This window comes from Salmo salar, chromosome 15, assembly GCF_965601325.2.
Source record: "Salmo salar chromosome 15, fSalSal1, whole genome shotgun sequence".
Lineage (NCBI taxonomy): Eukaryota > Metazoa > Chordata > Actinopteri > Salmoniformes > Salmonidae > Salmo > Salmo salar.
In genome coordinates this window covers 98,880,199-98,898,679 of record NC_138305.1, presented here as the reverse complement: position 1 = coordinate 98,898,679, position 18,481 = coordinate 98,880,199, and the positions used below count along the sequence as shown (strand labels likewise).

The following is an 18,481-nucleotide window of genomic DNA, read 5'->3' as shown; positions in this document are numbered from 1 at the left end:
TAGGTGAAGCTAGATAGACTAGAGCAAAGTACCAGTTAGACACACAATACAAAGACTTGTGTGAAACAATTTAATACTGCATTTATTGCAGCTTTACATTGGGCTTCAGACATATTTGAACCAAAAGAAATCTACTGCAAAGGATACATTTAACATGGTGAGCATCATACAATGGTATCCAAAATGGCATATATTTTTTTTGTTTTAGGACAGGTGGGTGTACATAAGATAAGATGAAGATTGTTGTATGCTAGGATATCTCATGTGTTGGACCATATCTTTGCTCTGACTAGTCTGTTTTTGTCTCTGTGCCACAGGCAGCTGGTGAGAGAATGAATGCTGATGACTGCAATGGACATTCATATATGTCAGGTAAGCAGAAAACTAAAAGTATTTTAAAGACTGGATAGATTAGAGAGTTTAATAGTCACATGTACAGGGTTGCAGATGTAATTGCAGGGTACAGTGAAAGGATTGACCTCCGAGATACAACAATGCAGGACAAAATGAAATAAAACATGACCAATATAATAAAAATAGATAATAATATAAATAATAATATATACATATTAACAATGTAATGATGGGGACAGAGAGAGCAGGTAGATGACTAGTGGCGATTCAGCAGCCTGATGGTCTGGGGGTAGAAGCTATTGGCCAGACTGACAGTTTTTGCCATGATGGTCCTATACTGCCTGCGTCTGAGTGATGGAAACGGGGAGAACAGGCCATGGCTCAGGTGGTTGGGGTCACTGATGATCTTCTTGGCCTTCCTGCAACACCTGGTGTTGTAGGTGTCCTGAAGGACATGCAGTGTATCCAGTATAATGACATAAAATGGCATCAAATGTTCCAACATTACATTGTGTTCACTTCACAGCCAGTGGAGGAGAGACGGCGACAGAGCGTGGTGATTTCTGTGGAGGTCTGAGGGTTCCGGCCGTGAGAACTCAACAGTCCTCTCTCAACCAATCTCTCAGTGGTCAGTCATTTTTTTAAGTCTTTATCTGTGATCTACAGTATATAACCTATTGAATGTACTGTATAATATATCACATGCAAAACTGACTGAAAGTTATAAAGAACACCAGCAGTTATCTCACTTGAGGAATTATTTCCATATAATACATTTTGCTATTTCAATTTATAAAGATTTACTTAATTGCAATAAAACAAAATACATTTCCCATCCCTTTCCCTATACTGTTCCATATGCTAAGTTATGATGAAGGTTTTGAACAAAGTGTCTCTCCCCTGTCTTCACTCTACCCAGTGAACTCTATTAAGGTAGAGGAGGACAGTGAAGATGAGCCTGTTGGTGCTCTACAGCCAGAGAGGAGAAAAGGAGAGAGGGATGACAGAGAGGACACAATAGAAGAAGGGAGTGGAGAGCTGGGAGGAAGGGTGGGTCGAGGGAGTGCAGGAAGTGGTTACGGGGAGCTGGCCAGTCCTCAGCCTGCGTCCCCTGGTCCCATCCGACTGCCCAATGGGAAGCTCCAATGTGACGTGTGTGGAATGAACTGTATCGGGCCCAATGTACTGATGGTGCACAAGCGCATCCACACAGGTGAGGCCAGATAAACAGACAGCAGACTAGGTTGAAAAATCCCCCTAGAAAACAACGGGCAAGTTTCCTGAACTGAAAACTGTATTGACCCCAACCCTGATAGGAGGTCTTTGTCTTCCTCATCAACATGAACCCTTTGACTTTTCTTTACATGGTGTTTATATGGTCCATACATTTTGACTGAATATTGCTCCACTGCTTTGTTCCAAGGTGATAGTCGGATTTGAAAAAAAAGACTGTCCATGTTGTTGTCAGGTGAGCGTCCATTCCAGTGTACCCAGTGTGGAGCCTCCTTCACCCAGAAGGGGAACCTGCTGCGCCACATAAAGCTGCACTCTGGAGAGAAACCCTTTAAATGTCCCTTCTGTAACTACGCCTGCCGCCGCCGGGACGCACTCTCTGGACACATCCGCACCCACACTGGTAAGACACAGTAGCCTGCTTTCTAATATCAAGCCAGGAAACTGGTAAGACCATTTGGGCTCTAAGTGGGCTCAGTGGGACCAGATGGGGAATAGAGCCGCTACCAGCCGCAGTCCCACTCTGTTGTGTAATTACAATGTATTGTAATAGCGAGTCATCTGTTTTCACAGTGTCTTCAATTCAATCATTTTTTGGGGTCCAATTGGATTTAGAACAACAAAATCATATATTTCTTGCATAAAAGTCCATTCATCTCTCTAGAGTGGGGCTCAGAGGAAATAGACAAATATCTATTGTCTTTACAGGAATGTACTTTACCACACGTGCAAAATATGACATTTAAAAGTATTCAAAACAGGATGTCCTGTTGGTGTTTTTCAATTTAATGAAGACATGCATTCAACAGGTGTTGATAGATACAGGCAGAGCATGGTGGGCCTGCTGTTCTGAACAAATCATTTCATTTTCAAAGAAAAGCAAACTTGCAAACCTCAGATTTCGGCGAAATGACGTCAGTCTCTGACTGCTCGGTAGAGGTGGAACATTGCGGTGGCAAGTTGGGTGTTTTAAAACGTCAAAGGTGTGGAACAGAGAACAATTTCTGGAATTCACAGAGAAGGGGGAGTCCATACCCATATGGAAAAGATATATATATATATATATATATATATATATATATATATATATATATATTTAACAAGATTCCTATATAGTTTATATCTGGAACATGTTAGTAATACATACGGCAGCAAATACACTGAGAAAATTCATAGAAGATTCTTGTAATATATTACTTATATGGGTGGGTAACATTTACACATAACAAAAATGTCCCATGTATTATATAAATCAAATCAAATCTGATTGGTCACATACACATGGTTAGCAGATGTTATTGCGAGTGTAGCGAAATGCTTGTGCTTCTAGTTCCGACAGTGCAGTAATATCAAACAAGTAATCTAACAATTCCACAACAACTACCTAATACACACAAATCTAAAGTGGTGAATAAGAATATGTACTTATAAATATATGGATGAGCGATGGCCAAGCGGCATAGGCAAGGTGCAATAGATGGTATAAAATACAGTATATACATATCATATGAGTAATGTAAGATATGTAAACATTATTAAAGTGGCATTATTTAAAGAGGCATTGTTTAAAGTGACTAGTGATCCATTTATTAAAGCGGCCAGTGATTGGGTCTCAATGTAGGCAGCAGCCTCTCTGAGTTAGTGATTGCTGTTTAGCAGTCTCATGGCCTTGAGATACAAGCTGTTTTTCAGTCTTTCAGTCCCAGCTTTGATGCACCTGTACTGACCTCGCCCTCTGGATGGTAGTGGTGTGAACAGGCCGTGGCTCGGGTGGTTGTTGTCTTTGATGATCTTTTTGGCCTTCCTGTGACATCGGGTGTTGTAGGTGTCCTGGAGGGCAGGTTGTTTGCCCCGGTGATGTGTTGTGCAGACCGCACCACCCTCTGGAGAGCCTTGTGGTTGAAGGCGGTGCAGTTGCGGTACCAGGCTGTGATACAGCCTGACAGGATGCTCTCGATTGTGCATCTGTGAAGGTTTGTCAGGGTTTTGGGTGACAAGCCAAATTTCCCCAGTCTTCTGAAGTTGAAGAGGCGCTTTTGCGCCTTCTTCACCACACTGTCTGTGTGGGTGGACCATTTCAGTTTGTCCATGATGTGTACGCCGAGGAACTTAACTTTCCACCTTCTCCACTGCTGTCCCTTCGATGTGGATAGGGGGGTGCTCCCTCTGCTGTTTCCTGAAGTCCACGATCATCTCCTTTGTATTGTTGACTTTGAGTGAGAGGTTGTTTTCCTGACACCGTACTCCGAGGGCCCTCACCTCCTCCCTGTAGGCTGTCTCGTCATTGTTGGTAATCAAGTCCACTATTGTTGTGTCATTTGCAAACTTGATGATTGAGTTGGAGGCGTGTGTGGCCACACGGTCGTGGGTGAACAGGGAGTACAGGAGGGGGCTGAGCACACACCCTTGTGGGGCCCGGGTGTTGAGGGTCAGCGAAGTGCAGATGTTGTTTCCTACCTTCACCACCTGGGGGTGGCCCGTCAGAAAGTCCAGGACCCAATTGCACAGGGCGGGTTGAGACCCAGGGCCTCCAGCTTGATGATGAGCTTGGAGGGTACTATGGTGTTGAATGCTGAGTTGTAGTCAATGAACAGCATTCTTACATACAGTGAGGGAAAAAAGTATTTGATCCCCTGCTGATTTTGTACATTTGCCCACTGACAAAGAAATGATCAGTCTATAATTTTAATGGTAGGTTTATTTGAACAGTGAGAGACAGAATAACAACAACAAAAAATCCAGAAAAACGCACGTCAAAAATGTTATAAATTGATTTGCATTTTAATGAAGGAAATAAGTATTTGACCCCCTCTCAATCAGAAAGATTTCTGGCTCCCAGGTGTCTTTTATACAGGTAACGAGCTGAGATTAGGAGCACAATCTTAAAGGGAGTGCTCCTAATCTCAGTTTGTTACCTGTATAAAAGACACCTGTCCACAGAAGCAATCAATCAATCAGATTCCAAACTCTCCACCATGGCCAAGACCAAAGAGCTCTCCAAGGATGTCAGGGACAAGATTGTAGACCTACACAAGGCTGGAATGGGCTACAAGACCATAGCCTAGCAGCTTGGTGAGAAGGTGACAACAGTTGGTGCGATTATTCGCAAATGGAAGAAACACAAAAGAACTGTCAATCTCCCTCGGCCTGGGGCTCCATGCAAGATCTCACTTCGTGGAGTTGCAATGATCATGAGAACGGTGAGGAATCAGCCCAGAACTACACTGGAGGATCTTGTCAATGATCTCAAGGCAGCTGGGACCAAGAAAACAATTGGTAACACACTACGCCATGAAGGACTGAAATCCTGCAGCGCCCGCAAGGTCCCCCTGCTCAAGAAAGCACATATACATGCCCGTCTGAAGTTTGCCAATGAACATCTGAATGATTCAGAGGACAACTGGGTGCTCCAAAATGGAGCTCTTTGGCATCTTTGGCATCAACTCATCTCGCCGTATTTGGAGGAGGAGGAATGCTGCCTATGACCCCAAGAATACCATCCCCACCGTCAAACATGGAGGTGGAAACATTATGCTTTGGGGGTATTTTTCTGCTAAGGGGACAGGACAACTTCACCGCATCAAAGGGACGATGGACGGGGCCATGTACCGTCAAATCTTGGGTGAGAACCTCCTTCCCTCAGCCAGGGCATTGAAAATGGGTCGTGGATGGGTATTCCAGCATGACAATGACCCAAAACACACGGCCAAGGCAACAAAGGAGTGGCTCAAGAAGAAGCACATTAAGGTCCTGGAGTGGCCTAGCCAGTCTCCAGACCTTAATCCCATAGAAAATCTGTTGAGGGAGCTGAAGGTTCGAGTTGCCAAACGTCAGCCTCGAAACCTTAATGACTTGGAGAAGATCTGCAAAGAGGAGTGGGACAAAATCCCTCCTGAGATGTGTGCAAACCTGGTGGCCAACTACAAGAAACGTCTGACCTCTGTGATTGCCAACAAGGGTTTTGCCACCAAGTACTAAGTCATGTTTTGCAGAGGGGTCAAATACTTATTTCCCTCATTAAAAGGCAAATCAATTTATAACACTTTTGACATGCGTTTTTCTGGATTTTTTTGTTGTTATTTGGACTCTCACTGTTCAAATATACCTACTATTAAAATTATAGACCGATCATTTCTTTGTCAGTGGGCAAACGTACAAAATCAGCAGGGGATCAAATACTTTTTTCCCTCACCATAGGTATTCCTCTTGTCCAGATGGGATAGAGCAGTGTGCAGTGTGATGGCGATTGCATTGTCTGTGGACCTGTTGGGGCGGTATGCAAACTGAAATGGGTCTAGGGTGGCCTGTAAGGTGGAGGTGATATGATCCTTGACTAGTCTCTCAAAGCACTTCATGATGACAGGAGTGCTACGGGGTGGTAGTCATTTAGTTCAGTTATCTTTAAAAAACATACGAGAGACATTGTCCCATATGGAAAAGATATCGAAGAATCTAACAAGATGATTATCTTCTACCTGGAACTTGGCAACAAATACACATACAACATTAATAGAAGATTGTTGTAATATCTGACTTATATGGGTGGGTAATCTTTAGACAGAAATATAAAACACATACGAGAGACATGTAAGGTAAGCTTTCTGAGGAGGTGGAGGATGGGGGGGAGCAGGAGCAGAGAGGAGCAGGCTGGGGTGGAGGAAGGAGCAGGAGGTGGAGGGGAGGAGGAGGAGGAGAAGGGAGGAACAGGAAGGGGTGGAGGGAGGAGCAGGAGAAGGAGGGGGATGAGAAGGGGGAGGGAAATATAGGTATAAATAGTATAATTGATGATACATAACTTAGAAAGTATAGTTACATTTCATTTGCTCTGTTAAACCTACCCTTTGGAATGGCTCGCTCAATAATCATTCTCACAATAGAACATTGGTAATAGTCAGTGACAAATATTAAAGTTAAGCTGGACTTGGTTAAAACCCTGGATGGGAGACAAAGGCATAGCTGTAGATTAATCAAATGTCCAGTAGGAGGTGCTGCCCAGCCTTAACCATGGAAACTCATACCTGAAAATGTACACTGACTATACAAAAGAACAGCTGCTCTTTCTATGACAGACTGACCAGGTGAAAGCTATGATCCCTTATTGGTGGTGCTTGTTAAATCCACTTCAATCAGTGTAGATGAAGGGGAGGAGACAGGTTAAAGAAGGCTTTTTAAGCTTTGAGACAATTGAGACATGAATTGTGTATGTGTGCCATTCAGAGGGTGAATGGGCAAGACAAAAGATTTAAGAGCCTTTGAACGGGGTATGGTAGTACCGATTTGTGTCAAGAACTGCAACGCTGCTGGGTTTTCCGCTCAACAGTTTCCCATGTGTATCAAGAATGGTCTACCACCCAAAGGACATCCACAGCCTTCCCTGTGGCTCAGTTGGTAGAGCATGGTGTGTGCAATGCCAGGGTTGTGGGTTTGATTCCCACAGGGGGCCAGTACAAAAAAAAAAAAAATGCATGAAATGAAAATGAAATGTATGTATTCACTACTGTAAGTCGCTCTGGATAAGAGCGTCTGCTAAATGACTAAAATGTCAAATGAAAATGTAAACATCCAGCCAATTTGATACAACTGTGGGAAGCATTGGTCAACACCTTGTAGAGTCCATGCCCTGTTGAATTGAGGGGAGGCGCAACTTAATGTTAGGAAGGTGTTCCTAATGTTTGGTATACTCAGTGTATAAAAACAATATACTTTTGTTATAAAATTCATAGATGACTTATATAAGTCATATTTTGTCTCATATGTCATACAATATCCATGTAGGAAAGTGGCCACTTTCCTACAAGGCCAAACATACACCATTTCAATATTGACATAGAATATACATACAAACCTTGTATTTGTATGTTACCAGATTCTTACCAATTTTTTGTGCAAAAAATCTACTTCTGCCATACAAGATTCATATTGTATTTTCATGCTTCTTTTCCATATGGTAGGCTAACATTTCTAGGTCATGAACAAGTATTAAAGGATGTAATAAAACTTAAATTATGCAAAACTACCGTAATTTCCAGACTATTAAGCACCTGAATATAAGCCGCACCCACTGAATTAATTTGTTTTTTATTATTTTGAACATAAATAAGCCGCAGGTGCCTACCGGTACATTGAAACAAATGAACTTTACACAGGCTTTAACGAAACACGGCTTGTAACAAAAATAAATAGGCTTTAATGAAACACGGCTTGTAACAAAAATAAATAGGCTTTAACGAAACACGGCTTGTAACAAAAATAAATAGGCTTTAATGAAACACGGCTTGTAACAAAAATAAATAGGCTTTAATGAAACACGGCTTGTAACAAAAATAAATAGGCTTTAACGAAACACGGCTTGTAACAAAAATAAATAAGCTTTAATGAAACACGGCTTGTAACAAAAAATAAATAATTTGCAGTAAACAGTAGCCTACCAAGAAAGTCATTGGTCACTATCTTCCTCCTCCTGTGCACTGAAACCACTGAAGTCATCTCCTTTAAAAAAAAATTGAAAGCGGGAAAAATCCATATATTAGCCGCATCATTGTTTAAGCCGCGAGGTTCAAAGCGTGGGAAAAAAGTTGCGGCTTATAGTCCGGAAATTACGGTACATGTAACTTTTTATTTTACTTACTTTCAGAAACAACTAACTTTCCTAGGACACAATATCAATAGTCTGGTCATATTTTGTAGATCTCATTTTACCAAAACAGACCAAAAGAGAAGCATTGGTGACCCATTGACTGACCCATGAATTGCTGTGTTTCTGGGCTGCAGTGCCCTCTCTGACAGTGGGTAAACCTTACAAGTGCAGTTACTGTGGTCGTAGCTACAAGCAACAGATCACCCTGGAGGAACACCTTGAACGCTGCCACAACTACCTAAAGTGTCTACAGAACCATCAGCCAGCACTCAGCACTGAACACACTGCACAGGGTAACATACACACAGACTCTTAATGTTAAATATACAGGGTAACACACATTGACTGTCATCATCCACACCAACACAAGATTACAGAAATACACTTTGCTCTTCCATGTTGTGTTAGTTCAGTCTGAGCTCACTGGACAAAGTCACTATGAACCAGAAAACACATCTGTTTTTGCATTATGATGTCAATGTGTATTTGAACAGAGTCTGTTGTGTTTTGTCCCCAGGCATGGAGCCGATGTCTGAGCCAGAGGCTGTCCTCCAGCCGTCCACTGAGAAACTGTCCTTTATAGACAGACTGGTGAACACCATCACCAAACGCAAGAGGTCCACTCCACAGAAGTTTCTGGGTGAGTTTTCTCCTGTTTATATATGTCCATGTTCCTGAAGGTATTGAAACTCAACAGGGTTATAACATGATGAGAGTCTTATGAATCTGAGGTTGTCAACACTGATGTGCCCTTTTCTTTACAGGAGAAAAGCACATGAGGCTCAACGAGCCTGATATAACTTCTGAACTGTCCCCTGGTCCTGAAAAGGAAAAGGATGGGGACCTGCACTCTGCACCCAACTCTCACCTTAAGGGAGAGGCTGGTGCTGCAGGGTTAGTGGGGATGGGGGGCAGGTATCTCCACAGGTATGGAGGTGATGAGGACCCTGGGTCTGAGCCCCCTCAGCTGGCCCTGCCCTACTCTGCCTGCCTATCTGACCCCAGCCCAGTCATCAGCTCTGTTTACAGCCACCCGATTCCTCTGGGTCCCCAGGTCAATGGAGCCGTAGGTGGGCGTGGAGGTGGGGTAGCAGCCAGGTTTGTGGAGCTCGCTGGATGGGAAGCAGGCAAGGGACACAATGACATACCCTCAGGTCAGAGCCCCACGGTCAGCAATGGCTACAGCAATGGCCCCAGCAATGGCTGCCATGATTTCAAAGACAAGTTCGACACAGAGAGCACAGCAGATGAGCAGCAGAGCACCGTTGTTACAGCTCTAACCAGCAACTCCAACAACTACCACCTCCTTCCTAACCTACAGTACATAGCCCCAGCCCTGCCCAGCAGCCGTCGTGACCGCCGTCCAAACCCCAATCCCAGACACGCCCAAGACCCAGATATAGAAAGGGAGAGAGGGTACACCGACACCACCATCCCCACCACTGTGAAGGGATCAGGGAGCCCTGGTCCAGGGTCACCATCCATCTCCGGGGAAGCTTCTATACAGGTACAGGTGGTGGACGGGGAGGGGCGAGCGGTGCGGTCATTCCGCTGTGAGCACTGTCGCATGTTCTTCCTGGACCACGTGATGTTCACCATCCACATGGGCTGCCACGGATTCCACCAGCCTTTCCAGTGCAACGTCTGTGGCCACTGCAGCTGCAACCGCTACCAGTTCACCTCGCACATCATCCGCGGGGAGCACCAGGTGGGCTGAGGACGGGAGCACCAGGTGGGCTGAGGACGGGTGCACCAGGTGGGCTGAGGACGGGAGCACCAGGTGGGCTGAGGACGGGAGCACCAGGTGGGCTGAGGACGGGAGCACCAGGTGGGCTGAGGACGGGAGTGAAGGGGGAGAGCCGGTCCCAACTGCCCTACCCCTTAGCCCTTCCCCTTCAATGTTTACACATCTGAAGGGTCTGGATAGGTATAATCAGTGTAGTGGTGGAGATTTCACTGTATTGCTTTCACATTACAAGGGAGTGGGAGTGAATTGAGACTGACTGTGGGTGAAGGGGATGGGTGGGGCGAGGGAAAGGCAGGGGTGTCTGCTTCTTTGAGGTGACATGGGCTGCTTGTTCTGCACCAGATTACACACAGACAGACACCCATTGCCTTAACTGTTACATAGAAGTAACCCTGGATGATCTTGCTGTGACTGAGAGAAGGCATATTGTTTACATTTACAACTGTTAATGTAATGACGGAGTACGTGATCATGTGTAAAGGACATTATGAACATGAAATATCCTGCCTTAGGTGATGTGGATCCTTCACTGTGGATGGTTACAGATTTTAACCATGGAGATTAAGAAAGCTAATAGGGGCCTTATAATACTGGTGCAGATCAGACTGTTGACCCATGTCCAGTGATGGATAGGGCTCGACTGAGGTGGTCAGGTAGACGAGGCTGCTACATCTAATGGAGGATTGCACTTCTAGATTATTGGTTTGAATGTGATAATAGTGTGACGTGAAAACTACTTTTAGCTTTGGAGGGTATTCAATCAATCAATCAATCAAATGTATTGATAAAGCCCTTCTTACATCAGCTGATATCTCAAAGTGCTGTACACAAACCCAGCCTAAAACCCCAAACAGCAAGCAATGCAGATGTAGAAGCACGGTGGCTAGGAAAAACTCCCTAGAAAGGCAGGAACCTAGGAAGAAACCTAGAGAGGAACCAGGTTCTGAGGGGTGGCCAGTCCTCTTCTGGCTGTGCCGGGTGGAGATTATAACAGTACATTGCCAAGATGTTCAACCCCACCCACTTTGCCAAAGCACAGCCCCCAGACCATTAGAGGTATATTTTCAAACCACCAACTTACTACCCTGAGACAAGGCTGAGTATAGCCCACAAAGATCTCCCCCACGGCACGAACCCTAGGGGGCGCCAACCCAGACAGGAAGATCACGTCAGGGACGGCATGGAAGAGCACCAGTAAGCCAGTGACTCAGCCCCCGTAACAGGGTTTGAGGCAGAGAATCCCAGTGGAGAGAGGGGAACCGGCCAGGCAGAGACAGCAAGGGCGGTTCGTCGCTCCAGTGCCTTTTCGTTCACCTTCACACTCCTGGGCCAGACTACACTCAATCATAGGACCCACTGAAGAGATGAGTCTTAAATAAAGACCTAAAGGTTGAGACCAAGTCTGCGTCTCTCACATGGGTAGGCAGAACATTCCATTGAGCTCTCTAGGAGAAAGCCCTGCCTCCAGCTGTTTACTTAGAAATTCTAGGGACAATTAGGAGGCCTGCGTGTTGTGACCGTAGCGTACGTGTAGGTATGTAAGGCAGGACCAAATCGGAAAGATGGGTAGGAGCAAGCCCATGTAATGTTTTGTAGGTTAGCAGTAAAACCTTCAAATCAGCCCTTGCCTTAACAGGAAGCCAGTGTAGGGAGGCTAGCACTGGAGTAATATGATACATTTTTGGGGGTTCTAGTCAAGATTCTAGCAGCCGTGTTTAGCACTAAGTTTATTTAGTGCTTTATCCGGGTAGCCGGAGAGTAGAGCATTGCAGTAATCTAATCTACAAATGACAAAAGCATGGATTAGCATTTCCACATAATATTTGGACAGAAAGTTTCAGATTTTTGCAATGTTACAAAAATAAAAAGCTGTCCTTGAAATATTCTTGATATGTTCATCTATTTTTCCTCCTGAGATTGCACTGATAAATTACAATGTAATGCTTTAAAAAAAAGAATGACTGTATAGGAAGAATGCTCTTCACACCAGATGAACAGTGTTTTTTATAGGGTTTTATTTATGAAAAGGGGCCATCTACAGAACTGGGTATTCTAATTGGTCTGTCCCTCTCCACTTGAAATTGGTGCTGAATTGACCATTGTTGGGGCCTTATTTTGGTTAATCATGTCACATTACCTTTATTTAAAGCATTTTCATCAAACTGTCCCTTTTCTTTTATGTCAGATGGTCCAGCACTGTCCTCAGACAATTGTCATATAATTCTAATTTCTGGAAAAGGCTTAAAATAAATGTTAAAATCCAGGTCATGTGACATGATTAACTGAAACACAGGGCCCTAACCATTGTGTGACTAAGATTGTCATCTCCATCCTAATTTAGAGGTGACTCAGATGTGAACATCCACATAATTGTGTAATTTCACACTGAATGGTTCAGGAAACAAGGACAATGTCTTGATGGGTTGACTCCAGTTGCACAAATGGACAGTGAGAAAAGTACTTAAAATATTTCAGCCTATCAAAGACAATTTTTCATGAAGTTTATCACTTTTGTATAGTTATGTGAATATCTATATGTTGTAGTGTGACACATTTAGCATTGCCTTGGTAGATGTGGTCAGCTTCAGCTATGTTCCAAATCTTGTCCAGCCACAGCGCAAGCAACCCATTGGTCCAGAAAAGGTTACCTCCTGTGATTTTAAAGCAACCGAAAACCTCTAAATGTATTTGTTTCCCATCGCAGTGTGGGGACTGGTGAACAATGTTTGAGACCAAATTCAGTATTTTATGTGAAATGTTGTCTGTTTGCATCCTCGTGTGAACAAATGAATATCTTATATCTATTGTACTATGAATGCACTTGATGTACATAGGATAATTCTATGACATATGAGTGAGAAAATGTAATTATCAGATTCTTATTTATCCTTTCCAGTGGCAGGTAGCCTAGCAGTTAAGAGCTTTGGGCCAGTATTTAAAAGGTCGACTAGGGGAAAAATCTTCCAATGTGCCCTTGAGCAAGACACTTAACCCTAATTGCACATGTAAGTCGCTCTGGATAAGCATTTGCTAAATTATTAAAATTGTGTGATAAATTAATTCTGTATGAACTGTGAAGTATCTTCAAGCAGCAGGTTAGTAACCTCAAGGATAGCTGTTCCTGTCATAGTTAGGCTTTAATTTAATTGCAATGTTGTAGAAATATTTTGTGAGAAGAAATGTAACATGACAAAGAAAAAACAATTTACCTCAAGATAACAGAGACACGAAACTGCCTCATTCTTTGAAATAGGTTACTTTTGGTATCAAGTGCTTTTATGGTGTGCAACCTAACTCTGTTCAAGTAACTCATGTCCAATAAAAATAAATGTAATGTTCTGATTGGACATTTTGTTCTCATTAATGTGACATTCAATATAAAGCAGATATTGATTTGGCTCTTCTACCAAGTCGGTATACAAATGTAACACTTCTGACATAGTTAAATCACTTTTATTTGTTTACATAAAAATGATAGTGATCCCTAGGATGGTCAATGACATTAACCCATGGGCTTTGGAGGAGGTCTTGGGGCACCACCCTAGAAGGGAGAAAAAACTGATTTAGTCAAATATTCTGAACATGCTTTTAATCTACTTTCCCTTAACTTCCTGTCCTTATAGGAGCTTCAGGATTCAGACTAGGTTCATTTAAATAGATTCAGATCATGCATTCAGGTTTGTAATCAATAAGTTGATTTTGCGAATTACCTTGACATTCTTAGACTACGTGGTTTTGGATTGAAAGCCCAAACCCAACACGCTATTCCAGAATCTATGCAATCACACGGAACCCAGTACTTCCAGCCGTTTGAGTAAAGGGATGTGCATTATTGAGATGCTTAACTTCACTAGGAGTTAAAAGGCATAGCCAAGTACACAGTGCTATAACTTACGCTGGGCCTGAAGCGGGGTGGTGGTGTGCGGTCCTTCCTGGCCTCGGTGGAGCGATTCCTCACCACCTTGCTGTGGATGGCACAGCTCACACAGTAGTGCAGCTTCACATACAGTTTGGGCAGCACGTAAGCTGGAGAGGGGAGATAACAATAAAGGCAGGGTTAGATCAATGGCCCCTCACAGTTAGGCCAGAATATTGATACTACAGTAGCCATTGTAGTCTAGGTCACAGTCATTCAATCCAGCCATAACATGTGTACAGGGAAAAATGTATTTTTATGCATCAGAGCTCATGATACTTTCACATTTCATCCTGTAAAATTTTCCCAAAGCGACAGATGTAAAAAATAAATGTGCCTTCCAAAAACCCGATTTCAGAATCTGAAGAGACTGACATTCCACCATCCTTATACGGCAATATTTTTTTACTGACATTCAGCAGCGACTTACCATCGAACACACTGGCCTCTGTGATGTCCCTCACCGCAGCAGCCTCCACAATGTTCCTGATGACAAACTTCTTGATGGCCTTGTCCTTGGGCACACACCGGGCACAGTTGGTGCAACGGATGGGCTGGACATGCCCACGGCCCTTCTTGGCACGGCCATTGTTCCTTCTCTTCTTAGTCTGGGGAGAATATATCACTTATTTACTTAACCTTTATTTAACTATTCCAGTCAGTTAAGAACAAATTCTTATTTACAATGACGGCCTAACCCGGATGACGCTGAGACAATTGTGTGCCGCCCTATGGGACTCCCGATCACGGCCAGTTGTGATACAGCCCGGTATCGAACCAGGGTCTGTAGTGACGCCTCTAGCACTGAGATGGAGCCACAGTTAGATTTAACACTATACAACCAATGTGATAGCCAGCAACAAGCCAAGTCTCGGGACCTGGCTTACAACATTCCTGAACTGATCAGGTTGTACAAATTCAACGCAATGTATATATAATCGATTTCCCCTATTCATCTGTGCCACATCATTCTGATAACGAAAACACCAAAAGTGTTTGCGCCTAGGAAACATGAATGCGTTAACTTGGCTAGTTTCCAAGCTAAACTACTACTAGCTGGCCAACCAACGTCAAAATCTATTATTGCTGTTGATCTGTTTACTAGCTATCCAACCAACTGTGTCGACAGACTAACCGATTATTATTCTGCTTGAATATGCAGTTTGGCGCAGATCACCTGGTTGACAATTTATATCAATGCATTACTATAGACGACCCCGGTTGTAAACGAACAGCCACACAAATCAAGCGCGTGCCTGTTGTAGCAGCGTGCGGCTAACCATATTTCACGTCATTCCTAGCTAGAAGCCCATTTTAAACACTACATCTGAAAAATGTATTACATGTTACTTTTTTTCTATACATAAACGACCAATCCAGTGGTGTATTTTCGTGTGTTTATTTCAATTGAACAGACTGGGCCTGTAGAAGAATCAGAGAAACGCTTACCATCGTGTCACGTAAGGGTGGAAAGAGAACGAGCCGGAAATAGGAGGAGAATTCATGTCTTCCGTCTGACAGGAGAGCAATGCGCATGTGCAAATCCAATGTGCGTTTTGTGTGGACGTCCGCTTGATGTCACTATTGACCGGTTTGTGAGATCAAGCTTGTACAGCTGTTCTTTTATATACTGAACAAAAATATAAACGCAACATCTAACAATTTTTATGATTTTACTGAGTTACAGTTCATATAAGGAAATCAGTCAATTGAAATACATTAATTATGCCCTAATCTATGGATTTCACATGCCTGGGAATACAGCACAGATACCTTAATGCTAATCACAGATACCTTAAAAAGAAGGTAGGAGCATGGATCAGAAAATCAGTCAGTATCTGGTGTGACCACCATTTGCCTCATGCAGCGAGACAGATCTCCTTTGCATATAGTTGACCAGGCAGTTGATTGTAGCCTGTGGAATGTTGTCCCACTCCTCTTCAATGGCTGTGCGAAGTTGCTGGATATTGTCGGGAACTGGAACACTCTGTCGTACACGTCGTTCCAGAGCATCCCAAACATGCTCAATGGGTGACATGTCTGATGAGTATGCAGGCCAGAAGAACTGGGACATTTTCAGCTTCAAGGAATTTTGTACAGATCCTTACGACATGGAGCTGTGCATTAAAATTCAATTGTGTTTGTTGTCCGTAGCTTATGCCTGCCCATACCATAACCTCACTGCCACCACGGGGCACTCTGTTCACAACATTGACATCAGCAAACCGCTTGCCCACACGACGCCGTACACGTGGTCTGCGGTTGTGAGGCTGGCTGGACGTATTGCCAAATTCTCTAAAACGGCTTAGGGTAGAGAAATGAACATTCAATTCTCTGGCAACAGCTCTGGTGGACATTCCTGCAGTCATCATGCAAATTGCACGCTCACAATTTTTTTTAGACAACTGTGTTATTGTACTGTGTGACAAAACTGCCCATTTTAGTGGCCTGTCAGTTGAATAGGTTATCTTGACCATGGATAAAATGCTCACTAACAGGGATGAAAATTTGTGCACAAAGTTTGAGATAAATAAGCTTTTTGTGCGTATGGATGATATTAGGCCTGCTTATGTGGCAAAGACACTTCTAGAGACTCTAAATCCCATTGTCTACACTCTATCTGGGCATTTGTCTTCTGCTGGCAGCACTATTCACTTAGTCAAATTCCTTGTAAGTGTAAATGTTCTTGGCGAATAAATTGATTCTTATTCTGATTCACGTGGAGGTGGTGGGTTACTGGTCAGATGACCTAGGGGGGAATTGCGTTTTACATGGGAATTGCTTTTACACGTGTGGCTCAGCTTGTAGAGCATGGTGTTTGCAACGCCAGGGTTGTGGGTTCGATTCCCACGGGGGACCAGTACGGAGAAAAAAATGTATGAAATGTATGCATTCACTACTGTAAATGCTCTGAATAAGAGCGTCTGCTAAATGACTAAAATGTAAATGTACTAATGATTGCATTTATTAAGTCATTGGCTACAATTTTATACTGTTTTTAACCATTTTTTTAAGGATTTAAATTTGAGACAGCCTCACACTAAGGCCAGGACTAGTTAGGCCAAGGGTTAGGCAGGCCATTGCCATGATGACATATCACATTATTACTGGGCTCAGTTGGCTATCATCAATAACATAAAAGTAACTTGACTGTTATCCTGATAAAGTTGGTGGAAGAGAGAGGACAGATTTGGAGGGTGCAAGCCATAGGTAACGTCCCAAATTGAACCCTATTCCCTACATCGTGCACTACTTTCGACCAGAGACTACAGGGCCTACAGAGCCCTGGTCGAAAATAGTGCACGATGTAGGGAATAGGGTGCCTTTTGGGACGTCACCTGATTGTCAGCCAATCTAAGTCAGGACAATGCTGCCTCTGGAAGCGATTACAGAGTTGGGTGAGCAGAGCAGTGAGAAAAGGCTAGGGTCACCAGAGCTAGTGTCTGTGTGTACACGTTCCTTCTCTCTGTGTGTGTGTACACGTTCCTTCTGTGTGTGTGTACACGTTCCTTCTGTGTGTGTGTACACGTTCCTTCTGTGTGTGTGTACACGTTCCTTCTCTCTGTGTGTGTGTACACGTTCCTTCTCTCTGTGTGTGTGTACACGTTCCTTCTCTGTGTGTGTGTGTACACGTTCCTTCTCTGTGTGTGTGTGTACACGTTCCTTCTCTCTGTGTGTGTGTACACGTTCCTTCTCTCTGTGTGTGTGTACACGTTCCTTCTCTCTGTGTGTGTGTACACGTTCCTTCTCTCTGTGTGTGTGTACACGTTCCTTCTGTGTGTGTGTATGTGTACACATTCCTTCTGTGTGTGTGTGTGTGTGTGTGTGTGTGTGTGTGTGTGTGTGTGTGTGTGTGTGTGTGTGTGTGTGTGTCGGAGAGGGCCCGTTAGCAGCAGTTCTCAGCATGCATGCAGACTGGATGATGTGTGGCTCCTGTGGTTGGCTGTTCCCTGTGTCACTGCCGTTAAAAACCCAGTGCCAAAAGAAATGTCTTCTTTACAGGGGCCGGCTGCCAGACTCTGGGAGGGAAAGAAGAAATGGCTCCACAGAACTTTGACTAACTGATAAAAAATTTGCTTGCCATCAAATTCGCAGCCGCTCATAGAACAGTCTTGCCACCACTTGTGAAAAAAATCCTAGGGGAAACACTTCAATGATATGATACATCAAGTGTCTCTCACTGAATCATTGCTGTGCTAGCGTCTTCTAGGGAAGTCAGTCACAGTATCATGTCACATGACCTGACCAGCCTGGGTTCATGGTGTTGTCCTCCTGGCTATGTTGGATAATGATGATGGTAGAAATGTCTAATGTCTGAGATGCAATGTTTATTGGGTGTTTAGGTTTGTGTTAATGAACGTGAAGAGGAGCAAGAAGAGTCGGGTGGTTGTGTGTGTGTGTGTGTGCGTGCGTGTGTGTGTGTGTGTGTGTGTGTGTGTGTGTGTGTGTGTGTGTGTGTGTATGTGTGTGTGTGTGTGTGTGTGTGTGTGTGTGTGTGTGTGTGTGTGTGTGTGTGTGTGTGTGTGTGTGTGTGTGTGTGTGTGTGTGTGTGTGTGTGTATGTGTGTGTGTGTGTGTGTGTGTGTGTGTGTGTG

The 18,481-nt window shown here is 43.7% G+C and overlaps 2 protein-coding genes across 2 annotated transcripts; one reads left to right on the top strand and one right to left on the bottom strand.

The window, feature by feature from the left end:
* Nucleotides 1–11,859, top strand: LOC106572682 (zinc finger protein Eos). Its single transcript, XM_045696316.2, has 8 exons — nucleotides 1–157; nucleotides 318–372; nucleotides 881–982; nucleotides 1,274–1,567; nucleotides 1,823–1,990; nucleotides 8,359–8,517; nucleotides 8,742–8,864; nucleotides 8,989–11,859. Exons 1-8 carry the CDS (start codon nucleotides 155–157, stop codon nucleotides 9,939–9,941), a joined length of 1,857 nt encoding a protein of 618 aa, XP_045552272.1. The 5' UTR covers nucleotides 1–154; the 3' UTR covers nucleotides 9,942–11,859.
* Nucleotides 11,860–13,091: 1,232 nt separating this feature from the next.
* Nucleotides 13,092–15,344, bottom strand: rs26 (40S ribosomal protein S26). The gene is given in 4 exon segments (NM_001141164.1): nucleotides 13,092–13,512; nucleotides 13,867–13,997; nucleotides 14,318–14,495; nucleotides 15,337–15,344. Coding segments are annotated over 4 exon segments (351 nt in total). The 5' UTR covers nucleotides 15,340–15,344; the 3' UTR covers nucleotides 13,092–13,473.
* Nucleotides 15,345–18,481: the final 3,137 nt, after the last annotated feature.